At 49.9% G+C, this 14,660-nt stretch overlaps 1 protein-coding gene and 1 long non-coding RNA gene across 3 annotated transcripts in view; one reads left to right on the forward strand and one right to left on the reverse strand.

The window, feature by feature from the left end:
• Positions 1-5,132, forward strand: part of CTDSPL (CTD small phosphatase like) — a 111,879-nt gene extending 106,747 nt beyond the window's left edge. For both annotated transcript variants that reach the window (XM_063113833.1, XM_063113834.1), the window contains one exon: positions 1,387-5,132. In XM_063113833.1, the coding sequence (XP_062969903.1) occupies positions 1,387-1,512 (126 nt within the window). In that variant the 3' untranslated portion in view covers positions 1,513-5,132. The remainder of the gene's footprint in view (positions 1-1,386) is intronic.
• LOC134391022 (uncharacterized) overlaps positions 1-13,350 on the reverse strand; it is a 44,849-nt gene extending 31,499 nt beyond the window's left edge. Inside the window, exons 1-2 of the long non-coding RNA XR_010024899.1 lie at positions 13,286-13,350; positions 12,839-12,911 (exon numbers count right to left, since the gene is read on the reverse strand). This is a non-coding gene — a long non-coding RNA (uncharacterized LOC134391022). The remainder of the gene's footprint in view (positions 1-12,838; positions 12,912-13,285) is intronic.
• Positions 13,351-14,660: the final 1,310 nt, after the last annotated feature.

Genomic DNA, 14,660 nt, shown 5'->3' on the forward strand with positions numbered 1-14,660 from the left:
TTGTTCCTATTAGTGGAAATGTTATTTAGAGACAACAACTTGGATGGGCTTTCATTGCCATTGGGATGTCCTTTACTTCTAACCCCATCTACAGGCCAGAGCTAAAAAAATACATATTTTTTAGAAAGAAAACTAAATCACAAATTCATATTGGTTTTTTCAATTCAACATTAAGTTTTTATTTAAACTTTATTTAACTTCATTGTTTTTGTATCTATATCTCTTTCTCTTATGCTGAAACTTTTGATTCTTAAACATATTAACATAATTACATGTTTGATTTCTTCCATAGTATATGTTCTTATGTTTAATAATTTCAAGGTAGCAGTACTAATATTATTACTAATAATAAAACAATTGAATGGAGTTTAGGGTTTTTTGGAGAGATATACACAGAACACTGTTTTAGAATCACTTGAAATAATTCTCTATTGTGGATAATCACCAACTTTATATACACTTAGTTTTATTTTTTATTACTTCTTAGTGTTTAATTTTGTTTGAATTATATAACATATGTACATGGTTCTAATATCAAAACTACCAATGAAATAAATTTAGAGAAGTCTTATGTCCATTTCTGCCTTCTCCCCATTTTCTTCCCTTCCCCTAGGAGTAGTCATTTTTTCTTAATCCTTACATTATTTTTCAAAATTACATAATAAATTTGTATGTTTCTAAGCTGTCTTTAGATTTGTGAAAGGGCCAAAATGTTACTGTTAAACGTTTTTGATTTCCTCAAATTTCTTTTTAAATCTCTTCTTTGCACCACTGGCTACCACTCACTACCATTTCTCCACACCGCTCTGCTTAAAACTAAGGGGAAATTCTGTCTTTGCCCATGGCTTCACAATGTCCTGAAATTGTATACTTCCATTTTTAACTGATCACTGCTGAGCATGGGAAGAAATTATACACTTCTCTTTGCCATGTGGCATAGCACAGTGATCCTAAGTGGAGGCCCTCCTGTGCCCCAGAAGTGGCTCCTGGTGTTGGTGGTTGGCATGTAACCTCTGGCTCCGAGTGCTCTGAGGTGCAAGGAGCTGACTTGATGCAGTAGAAAGAGCTTTTTGAAATTGGCAAGTAGCAAGTCTAGTTATATAATCTGTGCTCTGACCACCTTTTCTGTGGGAGGAAAACAAAACAGGCAAATGCACACAAACTGGGTGCTCTTAACTTTGCCTTCCTGAGCCATCTCATGGACCACGTAGCTTTGGATTGACCTTGGTTGGGACAGGGGAATAAACAAAATGATGATGATGATGATTTCTAGATATCAGTCCTCCTTACCAAAGAAAATTTTAATAGTATGGGGACCCAGTCAGGTTAGGAGCAGCCCCTGGCCCTGGATACAGTTCTGTGCCCTCTCCATGCTCTGTCTTCCAGGTGCCTGTGCAGTCCTGGTTCGATGACATGACAGACACAGAGCTGCTGGACCTCATCCCCTTCTTCGAGGGCCTGAGCCGTGAGGACGACGTGTACAGCATGCTGCACAGGCTCTGCAATAGGTAGCCCTGGCCTCTGCCCACCTCTGCCTGTGCACTCTGGAACCTCTGGCCTCAGGGGACCTGCCTGGCCTCAGCTCCCTGGGAGCTGAAAGTGAGGATACTCTGTGCTCCAGGCCACAGGGTAAATGTGGCCATGCCTCCCTATTTTGTTTTTTAAGAACAGAAACAACTATTTTAAAAAGAACTCTTTTAACAGATTTCATAAAGGGACATGCATTTTACTGGATTTCCTTTTCTTAAACATACCAAAAAGAAAAAAAAAAAAAAAAAAAAAACACAGAGGGAAAAAAAAAGCTTGATATCTATCAGACTTCCTTTCAACTGTCCTCCCCTCCAAGCAGACAACTTTCCCCCTTCTATCCCAGCTCGGAGCAGCTGACCCAACTCAGAATCTCTTTTGTACAGGATGAAGTGCCTTTCTGAATGTTATTTTAAGCTGAGAGTTAATTTTTCTACACAACATATTTCCAGACATCTTTTAGTCTTTTATTGTCTTGAATACTCTAAGATGAAAATGACAGTTTTCTAGAACCTGGTAGCGTGTGTGTGTGTGTGCGTGTGCGTGTGCGTGTGCGTGTGCGTGTGTGTGTGGCAGGGGTGACACGGGAGGGGGGTGAATTATAGGAGCCTGTCTCCCAACAGGTGTGACTTTGCTCTGACGACCTGTGGCATGCTGCAGGGTCAGGTTCCTGATCGGAGTTTTTGTGACTTTGTTGTCTCTATTCATTTCTGACCCAGTTTGGAATGTATCTGCAATTGTGTGACTCAACACTTTAGAAAACAATAGATTCCCTTATATTATTTCTGATGGTGACAAATTTGTCTTGAGGTCACATTTTCCCCTTGAAAAGTGATGTCATGTGATTTCTGCTTTCACACTACTGCCATACTTCTGTGTTTTTTGTTGTTTTGTTGTTGGTTTTGGTAGATCAGTTATAAGAAAGCCTAAAACCCTTGGATATATTTTTTAAAAAGTTGTTTATTGACTTTTAAATCTTTCCTTTCCAAAAGCTGGATATACGTGGAGCTGTTTGGGAATTTTCTTTGCTGCTACCGTGCTGCCACCAAATGGAATTGACCAGCGGCTGTTACACTGTTCTTTGCCACTGTGCCTATGCTCAGAATATGCTCACTGCTAAGCTGCAAACTTGGACAGGGTCAGAAACTTAGGTGTCCCACCCCATTGCAGACTGTACCAATTGTATCCCTTCCCTGGCACTTGCCACTGGGAATGCAGAAGAGTACAAAGTAAAAGGGTCAGAGCACCACACAGGTGTGGCATTAATTTCAAACTTCTGTCAACATCAGATGCTGTGATAAGCTGACCATTCTCTCTCGAGAATCTGTGGCCTCAACCATCCAGCAAGCTGATGTGGCCCAAGTCCATCTCTTGGTCTTCTCCTTTGAAGCACAGCCTATTTCTGAGCCCAGGGTTAGGGAAGCCTGTCTAGATATGGGACTCATCACCCCAAACCAGGGAGAGGAAGGGCTCCCTCCTCTAAGCCCAGGCTCTCTTTGCAGCCTTTCCCAGGTTGAGCAGTGCCATGTTCCTTGTTTGACAACAAGATAGTCTGTGAAGTATTGCTCTTAAAAATACTTTTATAGAACACTTTGTGTTGGCACCATTGCCTTAGTCTGTGGGTTGTGCCTCAGCCAGAGTTCTGGTGGGAGCGACTGGCACTCACAAGAATGGAAATTGAGGGTCAAAGTAAAATTTCTTTTTTTGCTTTCATCCATAAAATAATGAAGCCAGCTGTCAGTCACATCCTCCCAGCAGCACTTTGGTCTGTGGACTGCCGTGCATTCAGAAGAGAAGTAAGTATTTGGAGGGTAACCAGGTCTCCCAATATTCTGAGTATTCCAAACCCTGTAATCTGTATGCCAAGTAAACTGGAAACAGCCCCCCTTGCTAGGCATTACCACAGACAATGACAGTTACATGGCAGAACTGCACATGCCATAAACCTTTGTTTGGAAACCAGTCATTAAATTAACCCACTGCCTTAAATGTCTTGAATGTTGCAGTCAAGTGTCTGTCATGTGTTGGTACCCATACAGAATGAGGCCCTGATAAGAGCCTTAGACCTTCATCCTTGCCCCCTTTGTTGGCATCACAGGGCCTTATTTGGAGGAAGGGGCAGAGAGAATTGAAATTCCAGAATATTTCAGGGGAAGCAAACCTAGGAATAGTGCTCCATTTCTGACAGATGGAGTGAAGACACTTGGCAGGCTTGAGCCAAACCCTTCACCTAGTAGTTCCTGAAACTGAGCGCCACTGCACTAAGCCAGTGCGGAGCTGTTGGGGATGGAGCCCAGTTCCTGCCACCACAGACACAGAATGCCTTGGGAGGGCCAGCCAGCACTCTGAGGGTTCTGGAATCTGTGCACCTTATTTGACCACACTCCAAAATTCCATTTTTATTTTAACCCTTGATTCTGCTTTATCTACGTAATCAAAAATATCTCTATCTAGTATATATTTTTTTAATCATCTACATGAAAATGAAGCAATAGAATTCTAACATAAGGCCAAGAAATTAGATGAATGTTTGGGGTTTATTTTTTTTAAGGTAAATACGGGTATTGTTTTTAATTATTACCTTTTATTAATTGTGGGCTTTAATACCTAATGAAAGCTGTTAGCTACTTCTCTGTGCCATATACTTCCCATGATACCAAAATATCCCCAACTCTTTAGCCAAAAGAGAAGTCTGACTTCCTGAGTTTCCATGGTCCTGTCTGTACCAGGTTAAATTGTAATCTCCTGGACAAAACTTTTCTACATGAAGATCTGGGACAGGATACCTAGGGTTCATGGACCCCAGCCCACTATGATGTTATGATATCTCTGGCCAGGCCTCGAGTGGAGGTGTCCAGGCACTCCTAACATTGTTAATGCTCTGTCTTCCATTTGCTCTGGAATCCTACGTCTTGGTCTGTGGTTTCATGCATTAGCTGTTAGTAAACCGCATTTATATACTAAAAAGGAACACCACCTTTTGCACCATTGATGGTTGGTAGGAAGCTCCTTTGACATGGTGCAATTTTGATGAGATGACTTTGGGAACATGAGGATGCCCTAATGACACTGACTTGTCATGGTTGCAGCATTTGAACTTTTGGTATAAAAAAGAAATCTATAAGTTTATAACCTGGCAACATTTTACAACCCTGTATTTTAAAGATGATTTCTAATAAAATCCAGAACCACACAGCCCTATGGTCAAACACTCGTGACGTTTGTGCCTCTGCTTATAAAGGTGCTGTGCTGGACAGCTGGCATGCCAGGGTTTGAGAAGAGTGGATGGCTTGAAGTATTTGCAGTTACCTGTGCAAAATCAGCTGGCTGCCTCTGTTCCTATTTTACTGTAAATGTGATCACATCTGTTCCTGTTCCATCCTCCCAGGAGCTTCTCTGCAGACTGACACCCCCCAAGTATTGGAGATGCTGGTGTCTGGGTGGTCATGGATTTCTGTTGGACATTTGAATGTGATAAATAATCCAGCATTACTTGGGAAATACTACATGCGGAATGTGCACGTTTCCAGGGACAAGTATTGTCAATCAAGACATTTGCAATGATTTCCTTCCTGCCAAAAATAAACGTGAAACTGCGCTCTCTTTGGATCGACTGCTCAATTCTCTGCCCGCTGCACAGCCTCATGCCAGCACCTTAGGTCTCCTGGTGTCCCCACTTCTGTACAGCAAGACTGGATGGGAGTGGGGTTGCAGGACCCCAGGATCCACAGACCTTGACCCTAAGGGGAGACTAGAAAACCGTCCTCTCTAAATTGCTTGTTACCCAAAAGGTGACAGCTGCTTGGCCCTTTGTTTCCTCTCCCCAGACAGGAGCGGTCTGGCTCACCACCCTCCCACACAGACTCCAGCCTTACCAAACAGGCTTCCAAATGCAGCCTGAGAGAACTATAGCTCCCCACCCCACCCCTAAGGCATTGTGTGTGGTACTGAAACACATAGCCCATGAGTACACTAGCTGAGATGCCGTGATTACCAGAGAAAGCATGGCAAGGGATCAGAAAAAGAGTAAGGATGTACATACCCGACAGTTTTCTCATGGAGACACCCTCTAGACATTGCCCTCAATCCAGCCCCTCCATACGTGAAGGTGAGAGGGGCAGCAAGTCTCTACTAGGGACTCCTAGCAGGGACTGAGACATGGCCTCACCACTCTCAGGACTCAGCTTCTTCACAATACCTAATTCAGATAACAACACCAGAGTCAACAATCCTATCAGAGAGGTCTTATCCCTGTTTTGTGGATGAGAAATCAGGCTGATGAGACAAAGTTCTGCAGTCTCTGCTCTTATCACAGGACACAGGTTTCTGCCAGGCATGTGTATTCCTCCCAAATGACCCAGGACAGTATGTATATCAGCCCAGGAGACCCAATATTTACCCAGAGACTAAACCCCAAATACCCCACAGCTAGTCTGTGCTGTACTCCTAGGTACTCTCTCTTCACAGTGGAGCAGCCGGCCAGCCAGAGAGAAGTCACTCTAGCTTCCTCCCCTGGTACTGGACTCCTAGGCTATGTCCTTTGTGCTCTCTCTTTCTTGCCTTCTGTGGCATCAGCCTCACTGCCCCTCCCACTTCACTACCTTTGCATGCAAGCAAACAGAAAATGGCTGAGAATGTGGCAGCCTGTGAAGCCTAGGTGTCCTAGTGAATGTCCACAGGTCCCTTGAATAGGTTGGACGGGGACATGGGTCATCAAGAGGGCATTTATTTGGGACTTGAACATACTGAGATTTCCCCTTTGATACTTTCTAGTTTGAGCACATAGCATCTGTCTGTATTGTAGGACCAAGGAATGGGCAGGAAGCCACGGAGGGTGGGAAGGAGTAGCTGGGAAAAGGCAGCCTGGGAACAATGGCACATTAGCTGACAGTCTGTTGAACTTGTGGAAGGAGTTCATTGGGGCTTGTGGCAGAGTCCCCAAAGTAACCCAGAATGCTTGCATGGTAAATCCATGTACCAGTGCTGGCCATGGATCAACAGGCTGCTCAAGGTCTGGAGCCACCAACTAGCATGGCCACCAGGCTGACCTCCTAGAATAGACTAGACCTTCAGGCAATCAGGAGGAGGACATGGCCCCAGAGTTTTCCACCCCAAACCTCCATTACAGCTCCATCCCCTAGCTCAGTGACTCTCAGCTCTGGCTGCAGTTAGAATCAACCGTGGGCTCTTAAAAATTCAGATCCCTCAAGCTCACCCCAGACCATGTAAATTCAAATCTTTAAGGGTGGGGATCTGCATCATATTTTCAAGTGCCCCAGATGATTCAAACATGTGGCCAGAGCTGAGAACTCCCTGCTCTGGCTGGCTGTGGAGAAAAGGTACAATTCCTCCAAACTGTCCCAGGCCTGATGCCCAGGTATGGAGCTGTGGGAAGAGCTTTCAGGAAAAGGATATGTGTTGTTTTACCTGAAAGATCAGTCATACATGTTCATTGCTAAAAATTCAGGAAATCCAGAAAAGTGAAAGAAAACACATGGGCAGTGGGAGCCTTTCCCAAGGTAGAGGTGACGAGGAGGCCTGATAAGAGCTCTACTTAGCTGACAGCACTCTGCTTTCACCCTGAGATGGGGAGCACAGTGGATAGCCGACTGCTCACAACAGAACGCAGCCTTGCACTGCCCCTGCTGGAGACTATCCTGATCCAAGCTGTGGTTGGGTGTATTGTTGGGCAGGACCTACACACCCCTGCCACAGTGGGCAAGCCACTTGCAAGGGACTAGGATTGGTCTTTGGTCTGACTTGGGACTCCAGCACTCCACACAGCCGATCAGACTGGTGGCTCTGCAGGCACGGTGACAAACTTAACCTCCTCAGGCGCCTGGTGGTTTCTACAGCACACTCAGGCCAGTCACTCCCAGGCTATGCATGCCCCAATGACCCGGTGACCATATCACTGCACCTCCCATGGCCTGCAGCCCAGGGCAGACCTGCAGTCAGTAGTGAGGGCCCACGTGGGCCCACGGCTGCTCCCCTCCAGGGCAACGGGCCAGGACATCTCCAGGCAGTGGGCTCCAGGACCCGAGACAGCAGTTCCTGCTCCCCTCCCTGTCTGCGCTCTTGCCAGGCGCTGTACCTGCTGGGAAGGGGCCCCCGGGGAGGGGCCCAGAGGAGGCCTGGGACAAAGAAGTGGGAGCCCAGGGAGCCTGGGGGCAGGGTCTGGAGGGATGAGGCCCACTTGGGGCCACTCTGTTGCCTGAGTCAATATTGACACAAAGTGGGCTGGGCCTTCAGAGATAAGCTGGATAGGAACAAAGTGGCACCAAAGCTCTGGGAACCTGCCGGGTGAGGGTGGTGGTGGATCGCGGGAGGCTGGAAGGGAAGAGGTCAGTGGGACAGGAGAGGAGGGGTCACAACCTGGCAATGCTAGCAAGGCAAGCCCTGTTCAGCCCCATTCTGACTCCAGCAGGCCCCCTTTAAGAGAGGTGCGAGGGTCCATGGGAGGATGGCCCAACAGGGAGGGGTGGAGGGGACCCCCTTCTTGCACTGGTCAAGGGCAGGAGGAAAAGCTAGGCGGCCCATCCTCTGATTTTTGTATTACCCAGCTGCCTGTGAGCCTGCCCTAGGCCTCAGTGTCCTCTTTCTGTGCCCTGGGTGTGGCAGCCATGAGCAGAGATTGTCCAGGCCAGACAAAAGGCAGTCTGCTTATCTTGGTCTCAGCCCAGGCCCCGGGGCCTGCCTGCCATCTCTCCTGGACCTATAATCACAGGTTACAGGGTGGGGTTGTTTTGGGACAAGGCAATTCTGTCCCGACAGCATCTTCTGGGTCCCAGAGACTCAGAATTCTGTGGGGAGGGAACTTGGAGAGGCCTTATGCCCCCACTAAGCTGCTGAGGCTGGATTGTGCCAGGTAGGATGTCCTGCCCACGACGAGGGTGGAGGGGTATCAACACTCCCCACACCTCCCTGCTTCTCAGAGGAGCAAACGTCAGCTCAGAAAGAGTAGGAAAAACGCCTCCAAAGTCGCTCAAACAGTGAGCGCTTGAGCAGGTTTGGAACCCAGCTATGGAGAAGACTCAACACTGCTCTCATTCAACTCCAGGACCTGGCTTCAGGCCCAAGACCAGCAAAGGGTCCAGACACACACACACACACTCGCCCCCCACTGGGTCAGGTGCAGTCCACAGGAACACGTCAACAAACATTTGCTAAGCAACTACAGCCCACCAGGCACCACTTTAGACCCTGAAATTCAGCAGTGAGTAAGGCCTTGACTGCAAGGGGACACAAACACTAAACAAGGGTCCCAGTCGGTAAGGTTATCAGGTTCTGAGCGCACTAAGATGAAGGTGTCTGGGGAGGGAGACTGCTTTAGCTAAAGTGGTCAGGAAAGGCCCTCAGGGGAGGTGCCATTTTGGTTGAGGCCTAAATGCAGAAAAGGAGCAGCTGAGGGAAGATCAGATCTTGCTGGGGAGTAGCTTCCAGGCACGTGCAGAGGTCTGGAGACTAGAATGAGCTGGGCATTGTCAAGGGACAAGAAGATCGTTGTCGCTAGGATGGAGTGAGCAATGAGGGGAGTGATAGAAGATGCAGCAGAGGGATGGACGGCTCTAGAAGGCTCTGTTTGCAGATGGGTTTTATTTGAGCTTTATGGGAAGCTGCTGGAAGATCTGATTTACGGTTACATTCTGAGGTGAGGGGCTTCCCTCTCTGTCAAAATTATAGAGACAAAATAGAAGGGTAGTTGCCTATTTTCTATTTTCAGGGACTGGGAGGTGAGGGGGTGGGGAGTTGGTGTTTAATGGGTACAGAGTTTCAGTTTCGTAAGATGAAGAGAGTTCTGGAAATGGGCAGTGGTGATGGCTGCACAACAGTATGAATGTACTTAATGCGATAGCACTGTACACTTAAAAATGGGTAAGATGGTAAAGTTTAAGTGTATTTTACCACAATAAAAATTTTTGGAAAAAAGCGATCCCTCACTCAGTGGGAGGACAGCCGTCGAGGCGGGGGGCGGAGAGACACAGAGGGAGGCTCGTGCTCCTGGAGCGGCGGGAGTGCCTGGCACTGTGGGCGCGCCTGGCACTGTGGGCATGGGAAAGAGAAACCCAGGACGACTCCCAGGTGTGGGGCGTGAGCTACCCACCGGATGTTCTTGCTGAAGCTGAACGTGCTCCTGAGGCCGGGAGAAGGTAGATCTGAGAGAGGCCCTAGATGGATGTTAAGTGTGAGGTTAGACATGCCAGGAGAGATGCGACCAGTCAGATGAAGGAGACTGAGGCTGGGAAGGGGCAGGGCAGCGCGAGTGGAGAAGGGTCAGGAGAGACACTAGCGTTTCCATGGTATTTACAAAAAGATATTTACAGCCTTGGGACTGGAACTTGGAAGGAAACTAGAAAAGAGACGGGAACTGAGGCCTGATCTCTGTGCCCTCTGACATTTAGAGGCCCCAAAGAGACAGATGGAGTGAGAGAAGATGGGGTCGGAATATCAACCACCAGCTTTGGCCAGAGGAGGCACTGGCCGCCTAGGAAAGAGCCATTTTGGAGGGACGTGGGAATGAAGACCAACAGTGGGCTGAGGAGAGAACGGGAAAAGTGAGTACACAGAATTTTGCTGGGCACAGGGACAAAAGGAGACGGGGAAACAGGTATGCACAAGCAGTGCCAAACACACACTGTCACACAAGCACACACAGGTGGTCAGACAGGCAACTGGCACACACGGGGACTAGCCAAGTGCCCGTGACACAGGCAGCCCTTCACACACAGAGGCCCATAATTGTGTCTGTTAAGCACAGTCCACACTGGCTGTAGGTCCTACTGGGCACAGGCTGGCCCAGAGTTCTTGGAGTCCCCCAACCCCTGTGACAGTGACCTTTGTGGGGTGAAGACTGAGCACAGGAAAAGGGTCTTGGAGCCAGTGGGCAGGCTCTAGCTGCATGTCCTTGAAGGGGTCGCTCACACTGGCTAGGCCTGTGGCCTAAGGTAAGGGAGGTTGTGCCCCTGGGGTTTCCAGAAGGCTCTATTTCCATCATTTCCTCCACCCCACAATCAGAAGGAAAAGTTTGGAAGGGTGGCAACCCAAGGTGTGAGAGATGTGTCTTCCCTGCAAGGGCTGGACTGGCCTCTCCCACGATGGGTATCAGGGCTCCCTGAGGAGGACTATACCAGAAAGTGAGCCCAAACTGGATGGTTGGGGGTGGTGTGGGGAGACAGCAGAGATGTCTAGAGGGAGCCCTTGCCACCTTCCCCCACCTCCTGAAGTGGCCTGGGTCTCACAGAGCCTAACCCTGCCACCTCTGGCTTTGGTCCTACTTCCTCCTAAATTTGCTGGAGAGGCCTGGCCTTCTGAGTCCTGGGGAAACCCACCACTCAGCGCATGAGGGATCAGGGGCCCTTCTGGGTTCCTAGAGAAGAAAACCACAATATATTCCACACCCCACCCCTTAGCCCAGTCCAGGCCTTCATCTCCTGCTCTCTGTGGCCGCTGGTACCCAGGAAATGAGGCCTGACAGACTCTGCTGTGGCCCTGGGGAGGGTGCTGACTCCCAGGCAGCTTGGCCAATATTTGTTGGCTGACTAACTGATTCACTGAGTTTGGATGCCCAGCCCACTGAGCGCTGAAAGGTGGGGTGTGTCCTGCAGGGCGGGAGCTGGGATTGAGTTACAGCGGGGAGGGGGGGGGCAGAGCCTGGCCCCGTGCCAGGCCCAGCACTGCCCACAGGCAGGGCGAAGGCGCCTAGCAGTTTCCAGCAGGTAGGCCTGGGCAGGGAGGGGGCTCCAAGGGACTGATAGGGAGAGGGGGAGGTTGTTCTGAGTCAAAGGTGTAGACCATAGAGTGCCAGGGCTCAGGGTCACACAGCAGCAGGGTAACAGAAATGGGGGAGGCAGCAGGCAGCCCAACAGGTGAGAACACTGAGGGGGGAAGGGCGACAGTGGCAGGGCAGCCCGAGTGGAAGAAAGTGGCAGATTGTGTACATGGTAGAGATCTCTGTCACCCACAGAGTCTGTGTGCCAGCCCCCCCAGGCCCTGCTCCCCACCCCCCCACCCCGTTCCAGCAGGCAGTGCCCCTCCCCATTTCCTGGAAGTCGGGCAAGGTCACCTCAGGGGCCCTTCACAGGTACCCAAGGAGGAAGGAGAGAAAGAGGTGCCCAGGGAAAGGAGGGGGCACTGGGAGAGAGAAGGGAGTGTCTGGAGACGGAGGAGAGTGCCCCAGGGCAAGGAGGGGACCCAAGGGAGAGAAGGGGACCCAGGGGAGAGAGGGGTGTGGAGGAAGAGGGGGTGTCTGGGGAGAGAAAGTGAGAGAGAGGAAAAAAGCACAGGAAGAGAAGGGAAATCAGGGGAGAGAAGAGGGAGGCATGAGGGAGGGTGCATGGGGGAGCCCAGTGGGGACAGAGGGACACCAGGGAGAGGAGGGGGCACACGGGAGACAAGGGGATACTAGAGGAGAAAGGGGGCTCGGAGCAGAGGGAGTGAGCTCTCAGGGAAGAGAAGGAGGCTTCCAGGAAAAGGGAGAGCACATGGGGTGGGGGGTCCCCACTCCTAGAGATGGTGGAAGTGGCTTCCCCAGAGTAAAGGGGACATCTGTGGGTAGGAGGGCTTAGGGGGTCAGAGAGCATACTTTGTGGAGAAAAGGGGCTCCTGGGGAAGAAAGGAACCACCTGAGGGAAAGAAGGGGGTGCTGGGGAGAAAGAGAACCCCCACTCTTTGAGCATTCCTTCCCCCCACCTCACCCAGACCCCAGTTGGAAGATGGTGAACATAAGTGCCATGGGGAGGGGCCTTAGACCCTGGCAGCTGAATTTGGCTCTCCAGGCTGGAGCTGGGCATTGGGCACCCTCACAGCCACCCTGGGGGTGATGATGCCCCACCCAGTGAAACCAGCCAAGTCCCAACTTTCTGGCAGCCAGTTTGGCTTTCCTGTCCCAGAGGAGGCCCTGGTGGCCACTGTTCTGAGTCCAGCCAGTAGTCTTCCTTTCACCCTGTCGCTGCTTTACACTGTTACATGCACTCCATCTCCTACTTCCTGTCTGTACCTCTGGTCACTGCCTGCCTGGGTGCCTGGTTGCTGTCACTGGTCACTGTTCTGCCTGTCCCTCACTGTCCTGCTGCAGGGTCACAGTTGCATGTCACTATGCCCACCACTCAGTGTCATCACTTTTTCTGCTGCTTGAGATCACCATTTCCACTGTCTGCCTGTCACTCATGTCATTGTCACACCAACAGCCTATCAACTGCTAAAAACAGTTCTAGGTGCAATTAGAGGGCACAGGTGAGTCCCATCTCCATTTTCACTCAGTACAGTCACAGGGCGACACACTTCATTCATTCAACAACTATTTAATGAGTACCTGCTAGGTGCCAGGCAGCTGGGATCCGGCAGTAAACAAGAGGACAAACCCCGGCCTTCAGGAATCTTCTGCCCTGGGGAGGGAGACCAAACCCAACAGTATTCATGGTATCCACAGGGTGTTAGGAAGGGCAGCATGCTGTCATGAACGCAGCTCTAAGCCTCTGGAAGGACTGTCCCCTCTGCCTGCCCTGCCCCACAGCCTCCCGCCGGCATGACTCAGCTCCGGGCGGCCCCTCCCCTGCACCTCCCCACCCACCCACCCACTTCCATAGCCACCGTGTTGGGTGTTTCCCACAGTGTACTGTGAGCTCACCAGGACCTGAGCCAGGAGCCCAGAACAAAGGCGTGAGGAATGGGAGCCACTCTGTGCCATCTATGGCATCTGGGACACCTCTTTCTGCCTAAAGATACTATCCCTGTTTGCAAAGCTTTGTGTTTAAAGTACCTGGCCCTGTGAACAGAACCTGATTCCTCTGCAATAAGTGCCTCTGTCTTCATACTATGTCCCCGATGGCAGAGCCTTTTCCTATTTCAGAGCTGGATTCTGTCTGCAGAACCTGAGGCCTATATATAGCATTTATGACATTTTCCAGGGCCTTTGCCTGTTTGCACATTTCCCTGGGTAGATACTGTGTCTGTTTGCAAGGTCTGTTCCTATCACTGTTGGGGTAGCTGTGTCTGTCTGGAAGCACCCGTGTCTTTCTGCAGAACACATCGCTGTTTGCAGAGCCTATGCCTGTCTGTACACTCTATTCCTATTTCCCTGTGTACCTGTTAGCAGAGCCTGTCCCCATTTACAGAGCGTTTACCTGCTTCCAGAGTTCACTTTCTTCTATAGAGCTTATCCCTATTTGCAGAATCTGGGGCTTTCCCCAGAACCCAGCCCCGTTTCAAGATCTTGCCCATGTCTGGAGCATCTGTGCTTGAACACAAAGCTGATTTCCCTGCCAGCTCAGTTCAGCAGATTCTGTCCCACTCTGGAGAAGCTGTCACTGTTGACGGGGCCTGTGTGTCTGCAGAACCTGTGTAAGCTCACAAAACCTCTATCTGCAAAGTCTCTGTCTATGGAGTCTCTGCCTACAGGACCTGTGTCTTTTTGCAGAGCCTGAATCTCTTTGCAGAGCTCACAATTGCTTTCCCAGCCTGTTCCCGCATCCCTTATACAGGATTCGAGTGTCTTTCCAGAGACTATCTTGCACTCTGATCCTGACCATGTCTAGAGAACTTTTGCCTGTTTCAAGAGCCTGCCTCTGTCTGGGAAGCATTTCTCTGGCTAAAGATTCTGTGCCTGTCTTCAGAGCCTTACCTATCTTTGTACCTGTCCATATCTGCAGTCTGCGTCTTATACAAAGAGCCCCTGTCTTGAGGGTTTGTCCCCATCCACATTTGCAGAGCCTTTCCCAGTCTGTAAAGCTCCTCTATGCCTGCAGAACCTATGACTTGTTTGTAGAGCCTTTGTCAGTGTTCACAATCTTTGCTTGTTTGCCCAGCCTGTCTGAATTTCCCTGGGTAGAGTCTATGTCTGTTTGCCCTGGCTGTCCTTGTACACACAGAAGGTCCCCGTCTATGGAACTCATTTCTGTCAGGAGAACCTGTGCCTGTTGCAGCCCTATCTTCAGTCTGAGGAAGCTGTCCCTGTCTACAAAGCCTCTGCCTGTCTGTAAAGCCTTTTTCTATCTACATAGCCTGTCCCTGGCTGCAGATCCTGTGTCTGTGCATAGCCTGTTTCTAACTCCCTGTCTGTTTGCAGAGGTTGTTGCTGTGTTCAAAGTCTGCTTCTGTGCAGAGAGCTCAGCCCTGCTTTAAGAGTGCACCCACAG

Source organism: Cynocephalus volans, chromosome 11, assembly GCF_027409185.1.
Source record: "Cynocephalus volans isolate mCynVol1 chromosome 11, mCynVol1.pri, whole genome shotgun sequence".
Classification (NCBI taxonomy): Eukaryota; Metazoa; Chordata; class Mammalia; order Dermoptera; family Cynocephalidae; genus Cynocephalus; species Cynocephalus volans.